Source organism: Vicugna pacos, chromosome 20, assembly GCF_048564905.1.
Source record: "Vicugna pacos chromosome 20, VicPac4, whole genome shotgun sequence".
Lineage (NCBI taxonomy): Eukaryota > Metazoa > Chordata > Mammalia > Artiodactyla > Camelidae > Vicugna > Vicugna pacos.
The window spans coordinates 32,498,013-32,517,473 of NC_133006.1; the positions used below are offsets into that span (position 1 = coordinate 32,498,013).

General features: G+C 36.6%; 1 protein-coding gene across 7 annotated transcripts in view; it reads left to right on the plus strand.

Moving 5' to 3' along the window:
- The window catches only part of NUP153 (nucleoporin 153), a 76,530-nt gene that overhangs the window by 45,878 nt on the left and 11,191 nt on the right, over window positions 1-19,461 (plus strand). For 5 of the 7 annotated variants that reach the window (XM_072945618.1, XM_072945617.1, XM_072945620.1 and 2 more), the window contains 7 exons: window positions 4,751-4,888; window positions 5,559-5,657; window positions 6,687-6,774; window positions 10,499-10,651; window positions 12,095-12,712; window positions 15,592-15,786; window positions 17,409-18,290. In XM_072945618.1, the coding sequence (XP_072801719.1) occupies window positions 4,751-4,888; window positions 5,559-5,657; window positions 6,687-6,774; window positions 10,499-10,651; window positions 12,095-12,712; window positions 15,592-15,786; window positions 17,409-18,290 (2,173 nt within the window). The remainder of the gene's footprint in view (window positions 1-4,750; window positions 4,889-5,558; window positions 5,658-6,686; window positions 6,775-10,498; window positions 10,652-12,094; window positions 12,713-15,591; window positions 15,787-17,408; window positions 18,291-19,461) is intronic. The other 2 variants (XM_072945619.1, XM_006198616.3) reach the window with 1 other exon arrangement.

The following is a 19,461-nucleotide window of genomic DNA, read 5'->3' on the forward strand; positions in this document are numbered from 1 at the left end:
CCCTCCATTCCGGCCAACTGCCAACTGCCAGTTTTACATCCCAGGATGCCTCACCTAACACCTGTCCCTAGCTCTGCTCCACCCTGGAGTTACAGTCTCTACCTTTCTGAGGAAAGAGGTACTTAGTAATGAGTGGTTGCCTGAAATTTTCTGCCTACCCTGTGGTTCTTATCTAGATAAAATAGGATAGATGCTTCCTTGCTTACTTTATATCCATTGCTGTTTTTTGTTTCTGATGCCAAATATGTTTAGACCACCAGTTGTTTCTTAATTCAGTTCTAGTAAATGGAAATTTTGGGTAAAGGATCAAAGATTCATTTTGGCTTTTGGGAAACATCAGATGGAAGAAATTTTCTAATTGAATGCAAACAAATTTCAGATACTGTTGTTACTTAGCAGGGATTGGTGTATTTTGACTCACTAAACATTCAAGCTAGTAGAACTCTATATTGAAACTTAATTTATTTTGCAGTGTGAGATGAGTGTGTTTCAGTTTTTATCTTAGAATCCAGAATTTGTAAGGATTGTGTGTTAGTCACTAAACGTAGGCATTTCACCTCTACTGTGGTATCAATCTGGATTTTATAATGAAAAAGCTCATTGATACAGAGTAGACAAGCAGTATGTAATGCTGAGTTTGGGGAGATTCAATTGCTTGATTATTGTCCTGTCAGGTACAGTTCTGCCTGTTAGCTGTGTGTGACCTTGGTCAAATTAACCTCTTTGTATAATAAAAATAAGTAAATCTATTGAACTTCTGTCTGCAGGATGTCTACCATTTATTATCTGTATGATATTAGACTGTGTATCTCCCTGTCTCGTTTTCTCATCAATAGTAGTATCTACTTTATGTGAGTTAACTCATGACCAGGTACTGCAAAGGTAATGAATTAGTTAGTCACGTATTTGATGATGTGTTCAGCTTGTGCTATCTGTAAGTATCCAGTAAGAATTCTTGACTTCCTTTCTCCCAGATTTGTGGGACCCACTTCTGATCAACTAAGTCAATTTTGGTGAATAAGAATCCAATATAGAATTGGTTCAAGGTCAATAACTTGAAGAACCAATTTGGCCAAGTATATGGCTTAACAAGTTGGCATGAGGTACAGGTTTTTGGCTAATGTGTCTAAGTGTCAAATACATATTAGACCCGAATGTATATAAGGGTCTAAAAGGAAGAAAAGGCCAAGAACTGGAGATGGGAAGAAACTTTCATGTAGAAATAGCCAAATGCATCTTTTATTTGCTTCTTCTCCCCCCAAATTGGATTATGACAAGTTTCAAACAAAAGAAATGTTGAAAGGATTGTGCTGTGAACACATATATACCCAGCACTTAGATTCTAATGTTTTGTGATATTTGCTTTATTAAGTAAATAACCATCTCACTGTTTGGGGGGGTGCATTTCGAAGTAAGTTGAATGCATCAATAACACTTTACTCAGAAATACTTCAGCATACATAGCATGAATTAGAGTTAAATATTTGTTGTGTTTTAATTTAGCAAAAATTTACAGTGAAATGTAAAATTCTTAGGTGTGCCATTTTATGAATTTAAGAAATGTTTACTCCTGTGTAATCCAAACCTCTGTCAGGCTGTCAGACATTGCCATCCCTCCAGAAAGTTGCTCCTTCCCTATCAGCACTCACTGCCTCCTGCCCCCGGGGCAATAGATACTCTCATTTGTTTCATCATGTATATCATTTTGTTGGTTCTGAAACTTCATTATCGATTCAGTTACTCAGTGTGTATTCTTTGTGCCTGGCTATTATGAATAAAACTTCTGTGAACATTCTTGTACCTTTTTATAGACATACGTTTATTTCTTTGGGGGTAAATATGTAGAAGTGGAGTTATGAGGTTATATGATACGTGTTCAACTTTTTAAGGAAGTGATAGACTGTTTTTCCCAAAGTGATTGTAACATTTTACAGACCCACCAACAGTGTATGAACTTTTCTTAACTCTACATGCTTATCAGTGGTTGATTGTCATCTTTTTAATTTTAGCCATTATACTTTGTGTATGATGGTGTCTCACTGTAATTTTAATTTGCATTTCTCTGTTGCCTAATAATGTGTTCTTGTCTGTGTGTTTATTGGCCATAATATCTTCCTTTATGAGGTCAGTTCTTTTAAAAATTGGATTACTATTACTGAGTTGTAGGAGCTCTTTATAAATTCTAGTCCCAAGTACTTTGTCAGATATGTGTCTTAAGTATTTTCTCCAGTCTGACCTACCAATTCATTTTCTTAACAGTATCTTTTGATGGGATGTTCTAAATTTTATGAAGTCTGAACTAACCTATTTTTCCCCCTATTTTTACTTACTGTTCTTTGTGTCCCAAGAAACCTATCCCAAGGCTGCAAAGAAAAATCTCATATTTCCTTCTAGAAGATTTATAGTAGTGCTTTTATGTTTTTTTCTAGTTTCCTTTTTGATTTAGTATGTGGTCCGTGGATTATTTAGAAGTGTCTTTCATCATGATCTTAGTGTTTTGAAATATAGAGACTTTTTTGTAGCCCAGCATACGGTCTGCTTAATGAATCTTGACACATATGTATACCCTGCAGCTGTTGGGTATAGTATTCTATAGATGTCAGTTAGGTAAGATGACTGATAGTATTTCTTAGATCTTTTTTGTTCTTGCTGAAAATTTTTGGTTAGTCTTTTGTTGACATGTGAGTTTAAATTGTCATGTTTTATTTGGTCGATTTGTCTTTTCCCTTTTAATTATGTCAGTTTTTGCTTACATATTTTGAGGCCCTCATTCGTGCACTCATCTTCTATCTATTATGGCTTATCAATGAGTTGCCCCTTTTAATATTACTAAATGTTCTTTTAAAAAAAACTTTGGAAATATTTGTCTTGAAATCTACTTTATGTGATATTAATATAGCCAGCCACTCTGTTACTAGAATAAGCCTTCTCATGCTTACTAATTGCAAGTTATATCTTTTCTCCATCCATTTACTTTTAATCTAAGTTTCTCATAGATAGCATGTAATTGAGTCTTGCCCTTTTATCTATTTTCTGACTTTTAATTGGAATGTTTACTTATATTTAATATGATTACTGATATGATTGGATTAAGGTCTACCATTTTTCTGTTGGCTTCTATTTTTCCTATTTGATTTTTGTTTCTTGCTCCTCTCAAAAGCTGCCTTCTTTTGAGTTAATTGAATATTAGAGTTCCATTTTAATTATTTGTTGGCTTTATATCTCTGCCTTGTTACTTAGTGGTCCTCTTGGGATTATGATGTATGTCCTCAACTTTTTAAATTCTACTTTTTGTTAATGTACCATTTCCTGTAAAATTTAAGAATCTTGCAACTTTATAGTTTGATTTACTATCCTTCTTCCTGATATTTTATGCTACATATAATTTTTATTACATTTAGATAGTCTATAATTTTTGCTTTATCTAGTTACATGTATTTTAAAGAAATTAAGGGGAAGAAAGTTTTTTTATGTTTGCTCGTATATTCTCCACTTCTTCCAGAAGCCTGAGTTTCCATTTGGTATCATTTCCCTCCACCATGAAGAGCTGGTAGAGCAGGTTCTGTGGCACCAGATTCTCTTAGTTTTATTTTATCTAAAAGTGTCTTTATTCTACCTTTTTGGCATTGGGGAGGTTGACTTTACTGAGGTGTGACTTCGGTATAATAAACTGCATCCATCTGAGGTACTCATTGTTTTGGCTGTCATTGAACGTAGCTCAGACTCTTACCATCTTCTTAGCTGCTTGGCGTCTGCCTTACACCCATGTAGTTTACAGGTCTGCAGACTTGGGGCTCCCCTTCTGTGGCTTTTCCTGCATCTCCCCTTATTTTCCAATGACTGTGGTGGTCACCTCGGTCTGTCCTTTGAATCCTCAACCAAATTTTCTCTCTGAATTTCAACTGTCTACCTGGCACCAACTCAAAAGAGAATAGGAAGCTCACTCAGAAGAAGCACTTGCCTTCTCAGTGTCTTCTTCCCGCCAGCATCTGCTTGCTTTTTGTTGCTTTCCAGTGTATACAGTTGGTGGTTTTTAATATATTGTCCAGAGTTCATAATTGTTACTGGTCCGATACAAGCTACTCCACCATAAGCAGAAGTGGAACTCTTTTTGTCTGTTGTAATCTGGGTCATTTGAGACTGTTGGTGGTCTTTGCTATATTGGGTTAAAAACCAAGACAGGCAACCAGGCTCATCTGTACTGACAAGTACTGATGAGTACTTGAATGCTTGTTGTACATGCCAAGACCAAAAATGACTTTGTTTCATGTTACTACCGCAACTTTTGTGTGTTATTTTTTTTTCTCAATTTCACCAGTTAGGAAATTGGTACCAAGGACAACCAGGTTCACAATGTCACATGGTTGGCTGGTGGGACAGCTTGGATTCAAATCTTGCTTAGTTTTATTTATTTTTTTATTCAAGAGCCCACATTGTTAACATTGCATAGTGCTGCCTTATCCCTGTTCTGAATTTACCTGTAACTATATTAGTTCTACCTGAAAATAAGTAGAGACAAAAAAATAACACGGAAGTGGGGGGGGTATACAGCTCAAGTGGTAGAGGGCATGCTTAACATGCACAAGGTCCTGGGTTCAATCCTCAGTACCTCCTCTAAAAATAAACCTAATTACCTCCCCCGCCAAAAGGAAATAAATAATACAATAAATAAATAAATAAATAAATATTTGTTTTAAAAAAAGAATGACATGGAAGATGAAATATCATTATAAAACATGTTATGTTTTAGGAAATGGAAGTACCAGTATTACCGAAAATCTCTCTGCCCATCACCAGTTCTTCACTGCCTACCTTCAGTTTTAGTTCTTCTGTGATCACAACTTCCTCTCCATCACCGGTTAGTCCTTCACAATCATTAACAAACAAGGTAAAAAAAAATTATACAAGTAGAGATGATTTTTGTTTTTTCCTTATTAAAAAAAAATCTAATATTCTATGTAAGGCAGTGATTAATTTTCAATACAGACACTAACAACTCAATAAGGAGAAAAATGGAAATGGCGTTTTGCTTTTTAAAAACATATACATTATAGTGGGATACATTATAATGGGAGCATTCTTCAGTTCTTACGAATGCATTATAGAGAAAGATGATTGTAAGTTTGTTTTTCCAAATAGTGGGTTTTTAGTTTTGTGTTTTTGTTTTTGTTTTTGTTTTTGTTTTTGTTTTGGTAGGAATGGATTTACGTTTTTATTTCTCAAGTAAGATTAACATTTTTAATCTGCTCCTGAAATTTTTATGCTTTCTTCTTGGCTTTTACTTTTTCTGAATTTATTCTTATAGATGTTATTTTTCTCCTTTAGATAATATCTCCCTCTGAGCTCATATACATTCCTCTTCAAAGAGGAAGCCAGTTCTTACAGCAGTTACTGTTGACTACTTTTCGGAAATTAAAAAGTGGTTTTTAAATTTAAGAGGAGTAAAATTGCTTTTGGCTTCTTTGGAATAATTAGTTTGCTTAAGGTCTGTGTTATTGGCAGTTTCTTTTCCTAAAAAGCTCTTCTTGTATTATTTCTTTAATAATTTGGAAAACTAGGTACAAATGACCTCTCCAAACAGCACTGGCAGTCCCTTGTTTAGATTTTCATCTCCAATTGTAAAATCTACTGAGGCAGATGTACTACCTCCATCATCTGTAAGTAGCAATCAAGGAATATTTTGTATGTGTTGATTTCAAAGGCGTACTGTTTTTTTAAATCAAATCCAAGGTGCCATTGGTAGTAAGAAATACCATTTTATAACTGAAAAAAAAATTCCAATGTAGAGAAAACTTTGAATGAACACATATATATTTTCCACCACATATGTATAGACACATACATGCATGTGTAAATTTTCTTATGTGCCATTTGAAAGTTAAGGTGCAGGCATTTTGGTACCCTTACCACTTTTCGATGTAGCCTCTAAGAAAAAGGATATTCCTTTGCACACCTGCAATACAATTATCATACCCAATAGATTTAACATGATATAACAGTAGTTTAGTGTTCATATTCACATTTACCCATCAGCTCCAGAATGTCATTTAATTGCTATTTTGTGTCACTTGGTCCTTGATCCAATTACAACTAGAACCTAATTAAGTCATAGTGCATTTAGTTAACATGTCTCTTGAATTGACTTAAATTTTGACAAGCTTGAAGTTTTTGTGTCCTGCAATATGTATTTGTTTCTTTGTAATTAAGTATAAATATTTGGAGTAAAAATAATATATAAGTTTAATGTTCAAGTTGCCCTACCCGTAGTTGGCATGTGTATCATTTTAACATGTTACCTTCTGTTTTTCACTGTGTCCTTGTTTCTGTAACAGCTAGATGTTTCAAATCATTTTGTATCCTCGCTGCTGCATGCCTGAAATCCATAAAGTCTCATATTTTTTATTAGGAAATGGTGTTTAGAAACCCAGAACCAGGCATTAGAGACACATTATTATTTTATGTACTGCTTTGAAGGAAAAAAATGCTTAAGAAATTTAAAATGCTGTTGTTAAACTATGAGACACCATTGGCTCTGAAAAGTTTTAGAGATTTAAAATAGGAAAAACTGTGAACCTTAGAATATATGAAATTCAGTGTATCTTTTGACTTGGAATTTAAAAAGAGCTTTATATTTGATAATTGTTTAAAACTAAATGGCCTACTAAAGGACATGTCTCTCTCTACAGATTGGATTTACATTTAGTGTGCCTGTGGCAAAAACAGCAGAGCTTTCTGGCTCTAGTGGTATTTCAGAACCAAGTACAAGTAGTTCAGGTAAGTAAAATTCTCTCACAAATGTTTACATAGAACTACATTAGAAGAGTATTTCAGATTCTTTCATCTTTAGCAGATCTTGTAAATGCTTTCATTTGAATAAAATTAACTCCCTAAATGTAAATTACACTTTGGTTGTGAAAGGGGTAGTCACAGCAGCAAACTCATCCACTGTCTTTGTTTAGTCAGAATAAGGAGACGGTTTATCTTAAGTGAAATAAGAAAATGAAGGGTTGTCTACAGTGTAATTACAGTGGAGTCCATCTCTAGGTTTACCCTTCAGTTCACAAGCATTTTATTGCGTCAACATTAAGCTGGCTCCTGCAGGTAGTGATACATAATTCCTAAACTGAAGAAATAGGCATAATTGGGGGAAAGAAAGATGTATTCGGACAATTAAATCATAGGATTTTGTTGTGATGGTGGTGAGTTTCTTTCAAGTGTTGGGTATTTGGGAAAGAAAGAATCATCTGGGCTGAATGACTCAAGTCAAGAACTCGGAGCAAGGGCATTTTTACCCAAGAAATAAACAGCAAATGCAAGAGAACAGGAGGAAAACCATGACATACTTTGAAAATTGCAAATAATTTGTCATGAGATTGAGAGGTAGCTTTAAATTTTAAAAATTCCTAAGTGCTCTGCTGAAGAATTGGATTTTAACCTGAAATGTGGTAGGAAGACACTGGGTGATTTTTATCTGGGGTGAGATGGTGTCTTGGAGTAACAGCAGTATGTTGAGTGGAGGTGCAGGTGGGAGGAGTGGGTATTATACAGGCTGAGACATCAGCTAAGAGCTGTTGCCTTTGCAGAAGTGTTTCTTTGACCATCTTCTGAATTTTGGAATCTTTAAAAACTAGATCCTCCCTCAAAAGATAGATTAAAAAAAAAATTAAGAGCCAGGACATAAAAGCTACAGAGATCTTTGGCTTTGGGTGATCTGAGAGATAAGAGCATAGATTATGAAAGTGACACAAAATAAGAATTTGTCTGTTATGTTTGCAATTCTTATTTTTATTGAATAAAACAGCCCTGTGTAAAAGAAAGTAATAAGCACATTTCAGGTGTACTTCTTATCGCATGTATGTTTTTCTTTACTGTTACTGTGAATTTAAGAAGAATAAACCTGTTCAAATTTCATTTTCATACTTGGTTATGAGGGAAAGGCATTAAAATCCTTCCCAATTTTTATTAATGCTTTACTAATGGTAACTGAATGAGTAACAATTTGTTAAAACAACTTTCATGTTTCATTACATCTGGGGAAATTACCTAGATTTTTAAGGAGTTTATTATTGAGTGGCACATATAGAATTGTGAGAACTGTTCTTACATTGCTACATCTGATTTTCATCACTGGCATCATTAAAAAGCTGACTGAAAATGTGGATGTGATGATTTAATTCCCTTGTGTTAGGAGCTAATTTTTCCATCTCTTTGAATACACTTCAGGGAATCCTTAAAATTTACCTTAAATTACTAAAAGCAGTTCACTTTTGATAATAAAGGAAGATAGAATGTGATAAAGTGATAAAAGCATAGTTCTGTTTTGACACAGTTCTACGAGGTAGGTATGGTGTTTCACTTTTTGCACATTTTTACTAATGAGGTGAAATAGACATAGTTAATCATTTAGAAAGAACAATTCAGTGGCATTTAGTACATTCATCATGTTGTGCAACCACTATCTCTAACTAGTTCCAAAACATTTTTATCACTCCCAAAAGGATACCTGTAACATTAACTAGTTGTTCCCCATTTCCAATTCCCCCCAACTGCTGGCAGCCACCAATCTGTGTTCTGTTTCTTTGTATTTACTTATTCTGGAATCAGACAGTGTGACTTTTTGTATCTGGCTTCTTTCATGTACTGTTTGTCCGCAGGGTTCATCCCTTTTGTAGTATGTATCAGTACTTCATACCTTTTATGGCTGAATGGTATTCCACTGAATGGATATACCGTATTTATCTAGTCATCAGTGTACATTTTGGTTGTTTCCACTTTTTGGCTATTGCTAATAGTACTGCTGCGAATACGCATGTACTTGCATTTGTTTGAATACTGGCTTCAGTGCTTTGGAGTATATGCCTTGGAGTGGAGTTGATGGATCAAATGGTAGTTCTATATTTAGCTTTTTGAGGAACTTCAAAACTGTTTTCTCAGCAGCTGTCTCATTTCACATTTCCACCAGCAGGATTCTCATTTCTCCACATTCTCACGATGCTTATTATTTTCATTTTTTGATGATAACCATCCTAGTGGGTATGAAGTAATGCTTCATTGTGGTTTTGATTTGCATTTCCCTAAAGATGAATGGTGTTTAGCATCTTTTCATGTGTTGTTTGGCCATTTACATATCTTGGGAGAAATGTCTTTTCAAGTTCCTTGCTGATTTTTAAATTGGTTTGTCTTTTTGTTGCTGAAATGTGTTTTAATATAGTCTGGATACTAGATCTTTATCAGATACATGATTTGCAAATGTTTTCTCTCATTTAGTCGATTGTCTTGCCATTTTCTTGATATGTCTTTAAATACATAAAGGTTTTTAATTTTGGTGAAGTTCTGTTTTTGTGGCGGGTTTTTTTTTTTTTTTTTTTTTACTTGTACTTTTGGTGTCATATCTAAGAATTCATTGCCAAACCCATGGTCATGAAGCTATACCTCTTCGAAGAGTTTTATGGTTTTTAGTTTGTTGATCCATTTTGAATTAATCTTTATTTATGGTGTGGAATAGGGGTAGGTAGGTTTTTTTGAACTACTATACCTACTACTTTTAAATTGGCAAACACTTAAGAAAAACCTGGTTATTTATATTTTATTATGGAAAATTTCAAACATTCTCAGAAGTAGAACAGTAGATGGAATCCCCATGGACTCCCTATCGACCTTCAACATTTACCATTTTATGACTCATCTTGATTCGCTCTCCCACTCTCCCTCCTTCCCCTCTCACACACACAAACACATTTATCAGGTTATTTTGAAACAATTCTAAACATATTTCATCTGTAAACAAACATTCTCCCTTAAAAATGTAACCACAAAACGATTATCGTACAGTATAGATCTTATTTTAAATACAAGGAGATGTTCGTTTTAGCAAGTTTGGGAAATATACAAAGTAAAAGCATTACTCCTTAGATGTAAACAGAATCTTCTGGACTTTCTGACTTGGCTCTTTTCCATAACTATGATTCTAAGAATGATTTTTGTGGCTGCATAGCATTCCATTATGTTAGTGTTCTGTAACTTATGTAGCTAGCCCTTTTTATTGAGTTTATCATCCAGGTTTTCAGTATAATAACTGGAAGATTTTTCAATCTTAGGATGAATTTCTAGAAATACCTGGCTTAGTTGAACATTAATTTTTAAGGTTTTTTTGATCAATATTATAAATTGCAGTGTAATCAGATACATGTTTCAGGCAGTGATCTTGCCCCAGTTGTATATCCTCTCCAGCGTTTTGGTTTGATTTTCTTGATTACTGGTGAATTCATTGGCTAACGATTATAGTGTGTATATATATTTGCCCTTTTGGAAGAGAGAGATTTATAGTATGGGAAATGATATTTTTACTTCCTTGTAACGGCAAGTTAACACTGTAGTTTGTCATTTGTTCATTATCTTTGAATTACAGTGACCTATTTGGTGATGTTTTTAGAATTTGATTAGAAATTGTCTTTGAAATATCTTTTTAATACATATAACTTGCTTTTTCTTGGCATAGTATCATTTATAATTAAACAAATTACAGCTCAAGATATCACTACGATGAACAGTACAAGCTGTAAGAAGAAGCCGGACGAAGATTGTGAGGGCCCTTTTACACCTGCAAAGACCCTGAAAGAAGGAAGTGTCCTGGATGTTCTGAAGAGCCCTGGTAAGACAATGGCTGCCTTTGATAGTCTAAAATCTTAGTTACAATCTCATGATCTATCGTAATGTCAGTTGTTACACTTTGTTGTACTTCAGGCTTTTAAAAAATTATGACCAGTTTGATAGGAGATTGACTTTTGAATATAGGTGGTCAGCTATCAATTTTTTTAGGCTAAAGATCTTAGAAACACTCCTTATTTCTTTAGAATTGAAGGAAACTTCACACTAAAATGAAATCTCCAAGGGGGAGGGTATAGAAGGAGAAAATGTGAGTTGCCTATTAATAGAGATAGGCCAGGATGGAAAAAAGTAAGTAAACCTGGTGATATACCTGTCTTTGAGAGCACTGAGCTGTCTTGTTCTTTTCACGTGATTCCCCAGTTGTGGTATATATTTAACAAAGCCAAGTTGAAAGAAAACATATCCTGATGGTTAACATATATGCATAAGGGGTACTCCTCACTTGAAATGAAACAATTGTATGAATACTAGTGGGTAGTAATTTGAAGGTGATGGAGAGAAGTCCTCAAATAGGAGGCGTGGAAGGTTAATGTGAAAGGTTCTGAGATTTTATTAGAGAGATACTTGGGGCAATTTTGTTTGAATTAGTGTTTAGTGACTTGGCGTGGCATCTCTTTGGGTAGCATGAGCTCCTGCTCCATTAGGATAGACTCTGCCCTACTGATTTTTGTTTTCTAGATTTTTACCAGATGGTTTAGTACATATCTGTTGAAATTTGTGATCATATTTGTCACCGAACCATTGCCAGTTTAAAGCTTTATATGAGTTTAATATTACTAAAAATGATCCTTACCACTATGTTGTATTTTGGAGGGATATCTGTCAAATAATCATACCTGCACAGTTCAGTTGGTTTTTACTGAAAGAGAGGCTACCACAATTGAGAATTATGACTGGACAGAATTCAGAGATGTTGGATATTGGAAATCACTTTGGCACAGCCAAGGGCACATCTGAAAGAGGCAGATGGGGTGGGGGAGAAGCTATGACTGTAGTTTGGTGTTGCAGAAGGTGGAGTATAGCAAAACGTAGATGATGTATGTATTAGTAAAGTAGTATAAATTAAATCTCAAATTAGGTAGTGGTTGAACTATAGCAAACAAATCCCTAGGGGAAGATGATATACTAGAAGCAAAACATCTTTTGTAGCATTTTAACTAGATCTGTCACGTACTAATTATGTGATCAGTACTAGAAATACTGCTTAGGTGAAAAATACTTCCTCCAAGTAGTCCATCCTGGGTTGTACTGACTCTACAGTAGGTTAAAATGTTTTCTCCCAGGAATGATATTTAATTATCAACAGCTATTACATAATTATTAATATCTATATCAATATTTATTAACAATATGTAATAGAGAAGCTTTCTAGTCAAAACGCAAACATTAACTGGGTCTCCCCCTCCACCCTGCCTCCCCGTCGTAGGCTTCACGTCGCCGAAGGCAGAGTCTCCTGCTGCTGATCCAACCACCACAAGCCCAATCGTTTATACAAGACCAGCAATAAGTAGTTTTTCTTCTAGTGGAATCGGGTTTGGGGAAAGTTTAAAAGCTGGGTCATCGTGGCAATGTGATACTTGTCTACTCCAGAACAAAGTTACAGACGACAAATGTGTAGCCTGTCAAGCGACAAAATTGCCACCAAGAGATACTGCTAAACAGACTGGAACTGGGACACCAAGTAAAAGTGGCAAACCAACTCTTTCTGCACCAGGGACAGGCTTCGGAGACAAATTTAAACCAGCAGCAGGAACTTGGGATTGTGATACCTGTTTAGTCCAAAATAAGCCTGAAGCGATAAAATGTGTAGCTTGTGAAACACCGAAACCTGGAACTGGTGTTAAGCGAGTCCTTACGTTGCCAGTGGCTTCAGAAAGTGCTGTAACTGTGGCTGCTTCCTCCTCCAGCTGCACTGTGACCACTGGTGCCTTAGGATTTACAGATAAATTCAAAAGGCCCCTGGGATCTTGGGAGTGTCCAGTGTGCTGTGTTTCTAATAATGCAGAAGACAATAAATGTGTGTCCTGTATGTCTGAGAAACCAGGTACGTTTATGGCTGTTTGGAATAATTTTGTTCATTACTTTAATAGAACATTTTAATTTATTCTCTGCAAGACAGCTAAGAGTAGCTTCAGTATTTTAGATATTTCAGGATGAGCATTTCCTCATACGTCCTAATTTTTCTGAACTGTCTTGAGACTAAAATGACTTGCTTGGGCCTGGAACTGCATGTTTTCTTAGGACAGGGTATTGTTAATCAGTCCAGCATATGCTTTGACCTCTTCTTTGTATGAATTTTTATCCAAAACTTCTTGCTTTTCATGATGATTTTCAAAGTTGGCTTATAAAGATGCAAAGGTCTTAGAACAGGGCAGTCTTTCTCAAACGTTTATACAGAATAAAATATTACTTTGTTTCTTTAAGTAGAAGTGAGGATGGCTAGTAGTTATTTCCAAGGATGGTTTCATTAAGAGTTAGATAATGTTGCTTTTTGGAAAGGCTGTGGCTGAATGTTAATGGTGATACCTGTACCTCTATGTGCTATCTGACAGAGATATTGCAATGATAGTAAATTACTGAATCATTAATGAAAAAATTCTATTAGGCAGCCAGAAAAATGGAGTTAGATTTGAGTTTTTCCTATTTCTCTGTTCAGTTTTGAAAGAATTACTGACGTTTTACATTGATCTTTCATTCATTTGGAAATGACTTTGCTGTTTTTGTAATGCTATTATAAAATTATTTGGTACAGATATATGGTAACATGGATACGAAATAAAACATGTTATGAGTATCCTGGGAATTATACTTCCTATTTTTATTGCATTATTCATGGATGCGTGGTTTTATGTCTGCAATGGAAAGCTCTTGAGTTAGTGGCCTAGACCCCTTGTCTTAACACAAGGGGTGAGCCATATTCCTAATTCCTACTAGACATCTCCACAGGAATAAAATTTCTGAATCTTTATTCTGAAACACCTTTCCCTTCCCATCTGGCATGGCTCCTCCTCCCCTAAATAAATAAATAAATAAAGCCCTTGATGTATGCAGGAAACCAAAATTAATTCTGAGTTGATGGAAGAATAAAACTGAGTCAGAAAATAGTTACACAAACAAGGGGAGTTCATATATGTATTTAAAAACTTCATCTTTATCCTGTAGAGGACAAACGATCATTGTAAGCAGAAAATGATACAGTTAATGTATTTTTAATAAATCACTCATTGGCTTTTTGGAGGGTATTTTGGAAGGCAACAAAATTTGGAGACCAGAGGACAGATTAGGGAGTTGTATCAATAATATTGGTAGAGATAGTAGTGATGTACACTAATGAAATCAAATAAGGGTGGGGTGTAGAAATGTACAGCTGAAGGCATGTTAATTTCAAGCTGCTAAAGTTGACCGATACGTGCGAGGCCTTTGGATATACTGATAGTGGAACCTCTGGGCTGGAGATAAAGATTTGGGAGTCATCAGCGTAGGTTTCAACAAGTCGTGGGAGTAAAGGTGATGTAAGGTGAGCGAGCAGAGCAAATACAGAAGACAGCCTAAAACTGAACTCTGCTAACTTAAGGGAGTAGCAGGAATAAGACTGGAACAGTTCATCTTTTAAAGGAGTAACCAGAGAAGGAAAACAAATACCATATGGTGCTGGTTGCTTTCTAGAAGGGTGGATTTCAAGGGAACACATCCAGAGGTCTCAATAAAGTGGCTGAGATGAGGGGTCTTGAACCAGAATAGCCATAGAAGGGTGAGAAAGAGAATGAAGTAGATCGGAGAGATATGTAAGGGAAGATTGCCGTCTAGCTGGGGTAGCAGGGTTGATAGTGGAATCACCAACGAAGAGATACCACAGGGATGAAACTCAGAAGTGTGGGTCGCAGGTGCAGATCAGAAAATGGTTTTGTTGGTGATTCAAACCATCAGAGTAGATGAGAAGTGAGAAAGACAGTGGATGAAAGATGGCGCAATTTTATTGGCAAGAGGGACAAGAACATACTAGTAAACCATGGATCAGGTAACTGGGAGAAGTGACAGCAGTTTGGAGAACATTTAGAGAAGTGGGGGTACCAGAATGAATGGCTCCACTCTCAACACTGTATTTCTTCACGCAGCGGTGCCTTGCTGAGCCGTCCTTCCTGTGCCGCCGCTCCCCGCAAAGTTGCTAGTTCTGCTTAAAAATGTAAATGTCACCTCAGTGAATCCATCTCCTGTTCTGTAGTCATTCACTCTTGTTTAGATCGTTTGTCACTCTCCGTCTTGGTGGTGGTGCTGCTGTGTATTTCCGCTTGTTCTACTTTCCCCTTTTGTAGACCATGAGCACCTTTAGAAGCGAAGCACCATTTTATTCATCTTTATGTCCTCAGAACCTAAGAACGTTGGTGCTTAATAAATGTCTGTTAAATGGCTACCTTGTAACAGAAATGCCATGAACATAGTTGGTTGAATTGCAAAGTGGATAATGGAACACTTCCATGCAAAAATGGTCATTTCAAAGGCAGATCTGAGCTTTGCAGTCTTGAAATTAATGGTCTGGGCTATGTATTTTATGTGTTAGGCTATTGCCTACGATTTATAACTTATGTTTTATAATGCTGTGCTGTTTAAGAAAATTGGATAAAGATTCTGAAGGAAAATTTAGTCTTTGAGGCTCTGATTTGAGAGCATGATTTTTAAAAACCATGGCAATTCAAACTTGGGGTTAAGAGGGAACTCATCATTGAGCGAGGTGAGTGTGAGTTGCTCATTTATAAGATTAAAAGAAATCTGAGGTGTCTGTACTGGTTTTTTGGGGTTTTTTTTGTATTTTCTCTTATCTTAATAGGAAACACTAATAAAACTTGAACATTTAGACTTAGTGGTGTCACTGAGATATGGACATCATGTAAATTAGAATTTTCCTGTTTCCCCAAAATTTTTTAGGAAGTTCAGTACCTGCTTCTAGCAGCAGCACTGTCCCTGTGTCTCTGTCGTCTGGAGGCTGCCTGGGATTGGACAAGTTCAAGAAACCCGAGGGAAGCTGGGACTGTAACGTGTGCCTAGTGGAGAACAAAGCAGATGCTACCAAATGTGTGGCATGTGAAAGTGCAAAGCCAGGCACCAAGTCTGAGTTCAAAGGTAAGGTGTTGGTAAAGTGCCTCCTTACACGTCCACTTTGTAGACAACTTTGGTTTTAAAATTCTTCATTCTCTATTGAAAATTCATATAAGCGAGGTCTTATCCTGTGCTTTTAGCTCATGTCTATCTCTGAGTTACTCTGAAGTCAGATTATTTGCTGGTCAGCAATGAAGATAAGTATATTTTCTATTCTCTTCATTTTAGAAGGACAGTGCTGTTTGCAGCCCACTGGATTAATGGCATGACGAATGGGTTACAACTGGTTTGAAAAACACTGCATTTGGGTTTTAGAAGATCACTGCTTTCAAGTCTGCTTTAGCTCTTTTGTAGCTGTTACCTCCTGGTCCCTTCTCCACCTGCCCTGCCTGAAGTACAGTCATCACCATACCTTTAAATCCGACCTTGTGAGGCAGAAGTGCCTTTGAATACCTTTGAGGCAGAGGTGATGACTAGTTAATTACTGTCTTTGGCATCTTTATTTTTAGCTCTTTGTCTTATAATCACTTGAGGTATCTCAGAGGCCATGTGGATAGCCATTTGCTCCTGAGAGTCTGGTACAGTTTTTCAAATAAGTATCTTAGGGGAAGAAGGCAGGGTGGGTAGTCATCCAGGGGGCGGATCTGAAGGAGAGTGCTTGTGGAGCTGGGCCGTTGCCGGTCCTTGCTGATACGCGGGTGAGCAGAGCCATGGGTAAACACTGGGCATCGCTGAATGATGTCTGTGCTGGGCCACTTCACTCGGGGGCTTCACTTCTAGTTTATTCTGCTATGAAAAAGCATTATGAAACTGAGCACCTTGATTTTGCATTTTCATCATTTAAAATATCACTCCCACTCATGTAATTCTGTCTCTTTGGTGCTAAAAATTTTAGTTCCTGAGTAAATAACACATTTATGCACAAGATTTAAAAAGCAAATTATGACAGGATTCACAATGAAAAGTACGTCTCTTGTCCTCACTTTGTTATTTTCCATCCTTCCTCTCCCACCAAAGGCAATAGCTGTCTATGGTTAGTTTCTTATAACTGAAGTTTCTTTATGCACGTGATGAGCAAATACACTTCTACTCTCTGTAGTCTTACTTCTCTCTACCTTGCTAGGAAAGGTTGTATACCACACTGCCTTCCTGCCCTTGACTTTACCATGGGTTAGCCTGGGCATTTCTTTGTTCTTCATTTACAGCTGTCTGGGTTGCCTATGGCATTTTGCATGTCCATGAGTTTATCTTTAAAAATAAAGACTTGGCTGTATTTTGCTGGTCAAAGGGTGTATGTATATGTTTGTAATTTGGGGTACATATTGACAAGTTGCCTCCCACAAATTTTATGCTAACTTACACATCTACCTGCCTTGTTTAAAGTGTCACTCCTACTCTCATCAGCCACACTTTGGCCAGACGTGTTTGATCTCTGCCGGTCTGGCCGAGGGGAAGGGGCACGTCATCATGGTTGTGAGGCTTGAGATGGACTTCTCAGGCTGAGTGTTGGGAGACTTGGTTCTTACTTACTGCTGTTTCTGTAGGCCTTTTCAGAGTTTTTCCTGTATCCCTTTGCTTTTCAAGACTGGCATTTTGTTTGGGAGCATAATATTAACTCAATATCTTGTTATTTTATCTTTTTGAAGGCATTGGCACATCTTCCTCATCTTCAAACCCAGCAACCTCAGCCTTCAAATTTGGTATCCCATCTTCCTCTTCTGGGCCCTCTCAGACTTCAACAAACACTGGAAATTTTAAATTTGGAGATCAAGGAGGCTTCAAAGTAGGTGTGTCATCAGATTCTGGGTCTGTAAACCCCATGAATGAAGGCTTTAAATTTTCTAAACCAATAGGAGATTTTAAATTTGGAATTGCGTCTGATTCTAAACCTGAAGAAGTTAAAAAAGACAGTAAAAATGATAATAATTTTAAGTTTGGACTTCCTTCTGGTTTAAGCAATCCAGCTTCTTTAGTTCCATTTCAGTTTGGGGTGTCTAATCTTGGGCAGCAAGAAAAGAAAGAGGAACTGCCTAAATCTTCATCTGCAGGCTTTAGCTTTGGTTCAGGTGTCATTAACCCTCCCCCTGCTGCTACTGACACCGTAGTGACCTCTGAGAGCAAGAGCAGCTTCAGTTTTGGAACCATAGATACCAAGAGTGTCTCGGTGGCTCCTTTCACGAGTAAGACGTCACAAGCAAAAAAAGAAGAAACACCTGCCACCAAAGGAGGGTTCACTTTTGGGAGCGTGGACCCTGCCCCCCTGCCATCTGCCTCGTTTGTTTTGGGAAGGACAGAAGAGAAACAGCAAGAGCCTGTCACATCTACTTCTCTAGTGTTTGGGAAGAAACCTGATAATGAAGAGCCAAAGTGTCAACCAGTGTTTTCCTTTGGGAATTCAGAGCAAACCAAAGATGAGGGCTCTTCCAAGTCGACCTTTAGTTTCAATATGACAAAGCCATCGGAGAAGGACTCTGAACAGCCAGCAAAGCCCACTTTTGCTTTTGGAGCTCAGACCAGTACTACTGCTGGTAAGTACTACACATTTTTTACAAGGTGTCCTTGATCTCTGAACAAATGCAGCAAATCAAGGAATGGTGTACATACTTGAGAGAGCACCAGTAACAGAACTCTGGGAAGGAGCTGAGGATTTTCGGTTTCAACTGCTCCAAACTCCCCGAGTTCTGATGAAGTTATCTGCAGATCCAGTTTTGAGAAATACAGCTTTAATAGAAAGCCCACCATGTTTGTATGTGTGTATGTTTCACCCTTCTGTTGGGCCTTTATAATCAGAGTTGACAAATATTATTCAGGAAAATAGGTATTTTTTTTCTTAAGCTCATGAAATACTTTCTAACTAATAAAATCTTAATGTACAGGCCTTCATTTACAGATAGAGACACATCATCTGGCACTTAAGGGACATAGACAATAAATATAATAAATCCCTGAGAAATTGAGGTGATTATGAAAACTAAAATCCTGAAGAAAACATGAAATAGCATTTTTTAAAGTTAAAAACAGTTGGTGAAATAAAATCATTGTGTGGACTGAGTAGCAGAAAAAACGTAGCTGATAATCAGATTAGTGAAGTAGGGTTTCCCAGAATAATGCAAAAGAACAGAGATGGATCTACGCTGAATCCACAGTTTCCATTGAAATAGGAGGGCTTAAGAATGAGAACAGTATGGAGGAAATATCAAAGAAGTGACAGAGAAAATTTCCTAGATGTAAAGGAAGAAAGACGCTGGTCTTAAAAATGGAAATGACCTGTTCATTGACAAAGACCAATTTTTAGGACATCCAAGCCAAAATCCTGAGTGCTTTTAGAGAGAGAAAAGCAGTTTGTCACAAATAAATAGGTTATCAGGCTAGCATTAGCCCTCTAGTTTGTAACATCAGATACTAAAAACAGTAGAGCAGTGTCCTCACAGTGAAAACACGGTCTTGAGCCTAGGATTCTGAAACCAGCCAGGTATTATCAGACATAAGAGCAACATATAGGTGTTTTTTGCAGACAAGCAAATAATCAAAAGTTGAACACCCACAAATACTTTTGTATAATAAACTGGAAACGCAAAAAAAAAGAATTAACCTGAAAAGAAATTGTATGGAATTCAGTATATTGATGTGAGCAGTTTTTGTCTATAAAATTTTTACTTGAAAATTTAAAAACACCCTTCAACACCCTTCAAAGAAAAC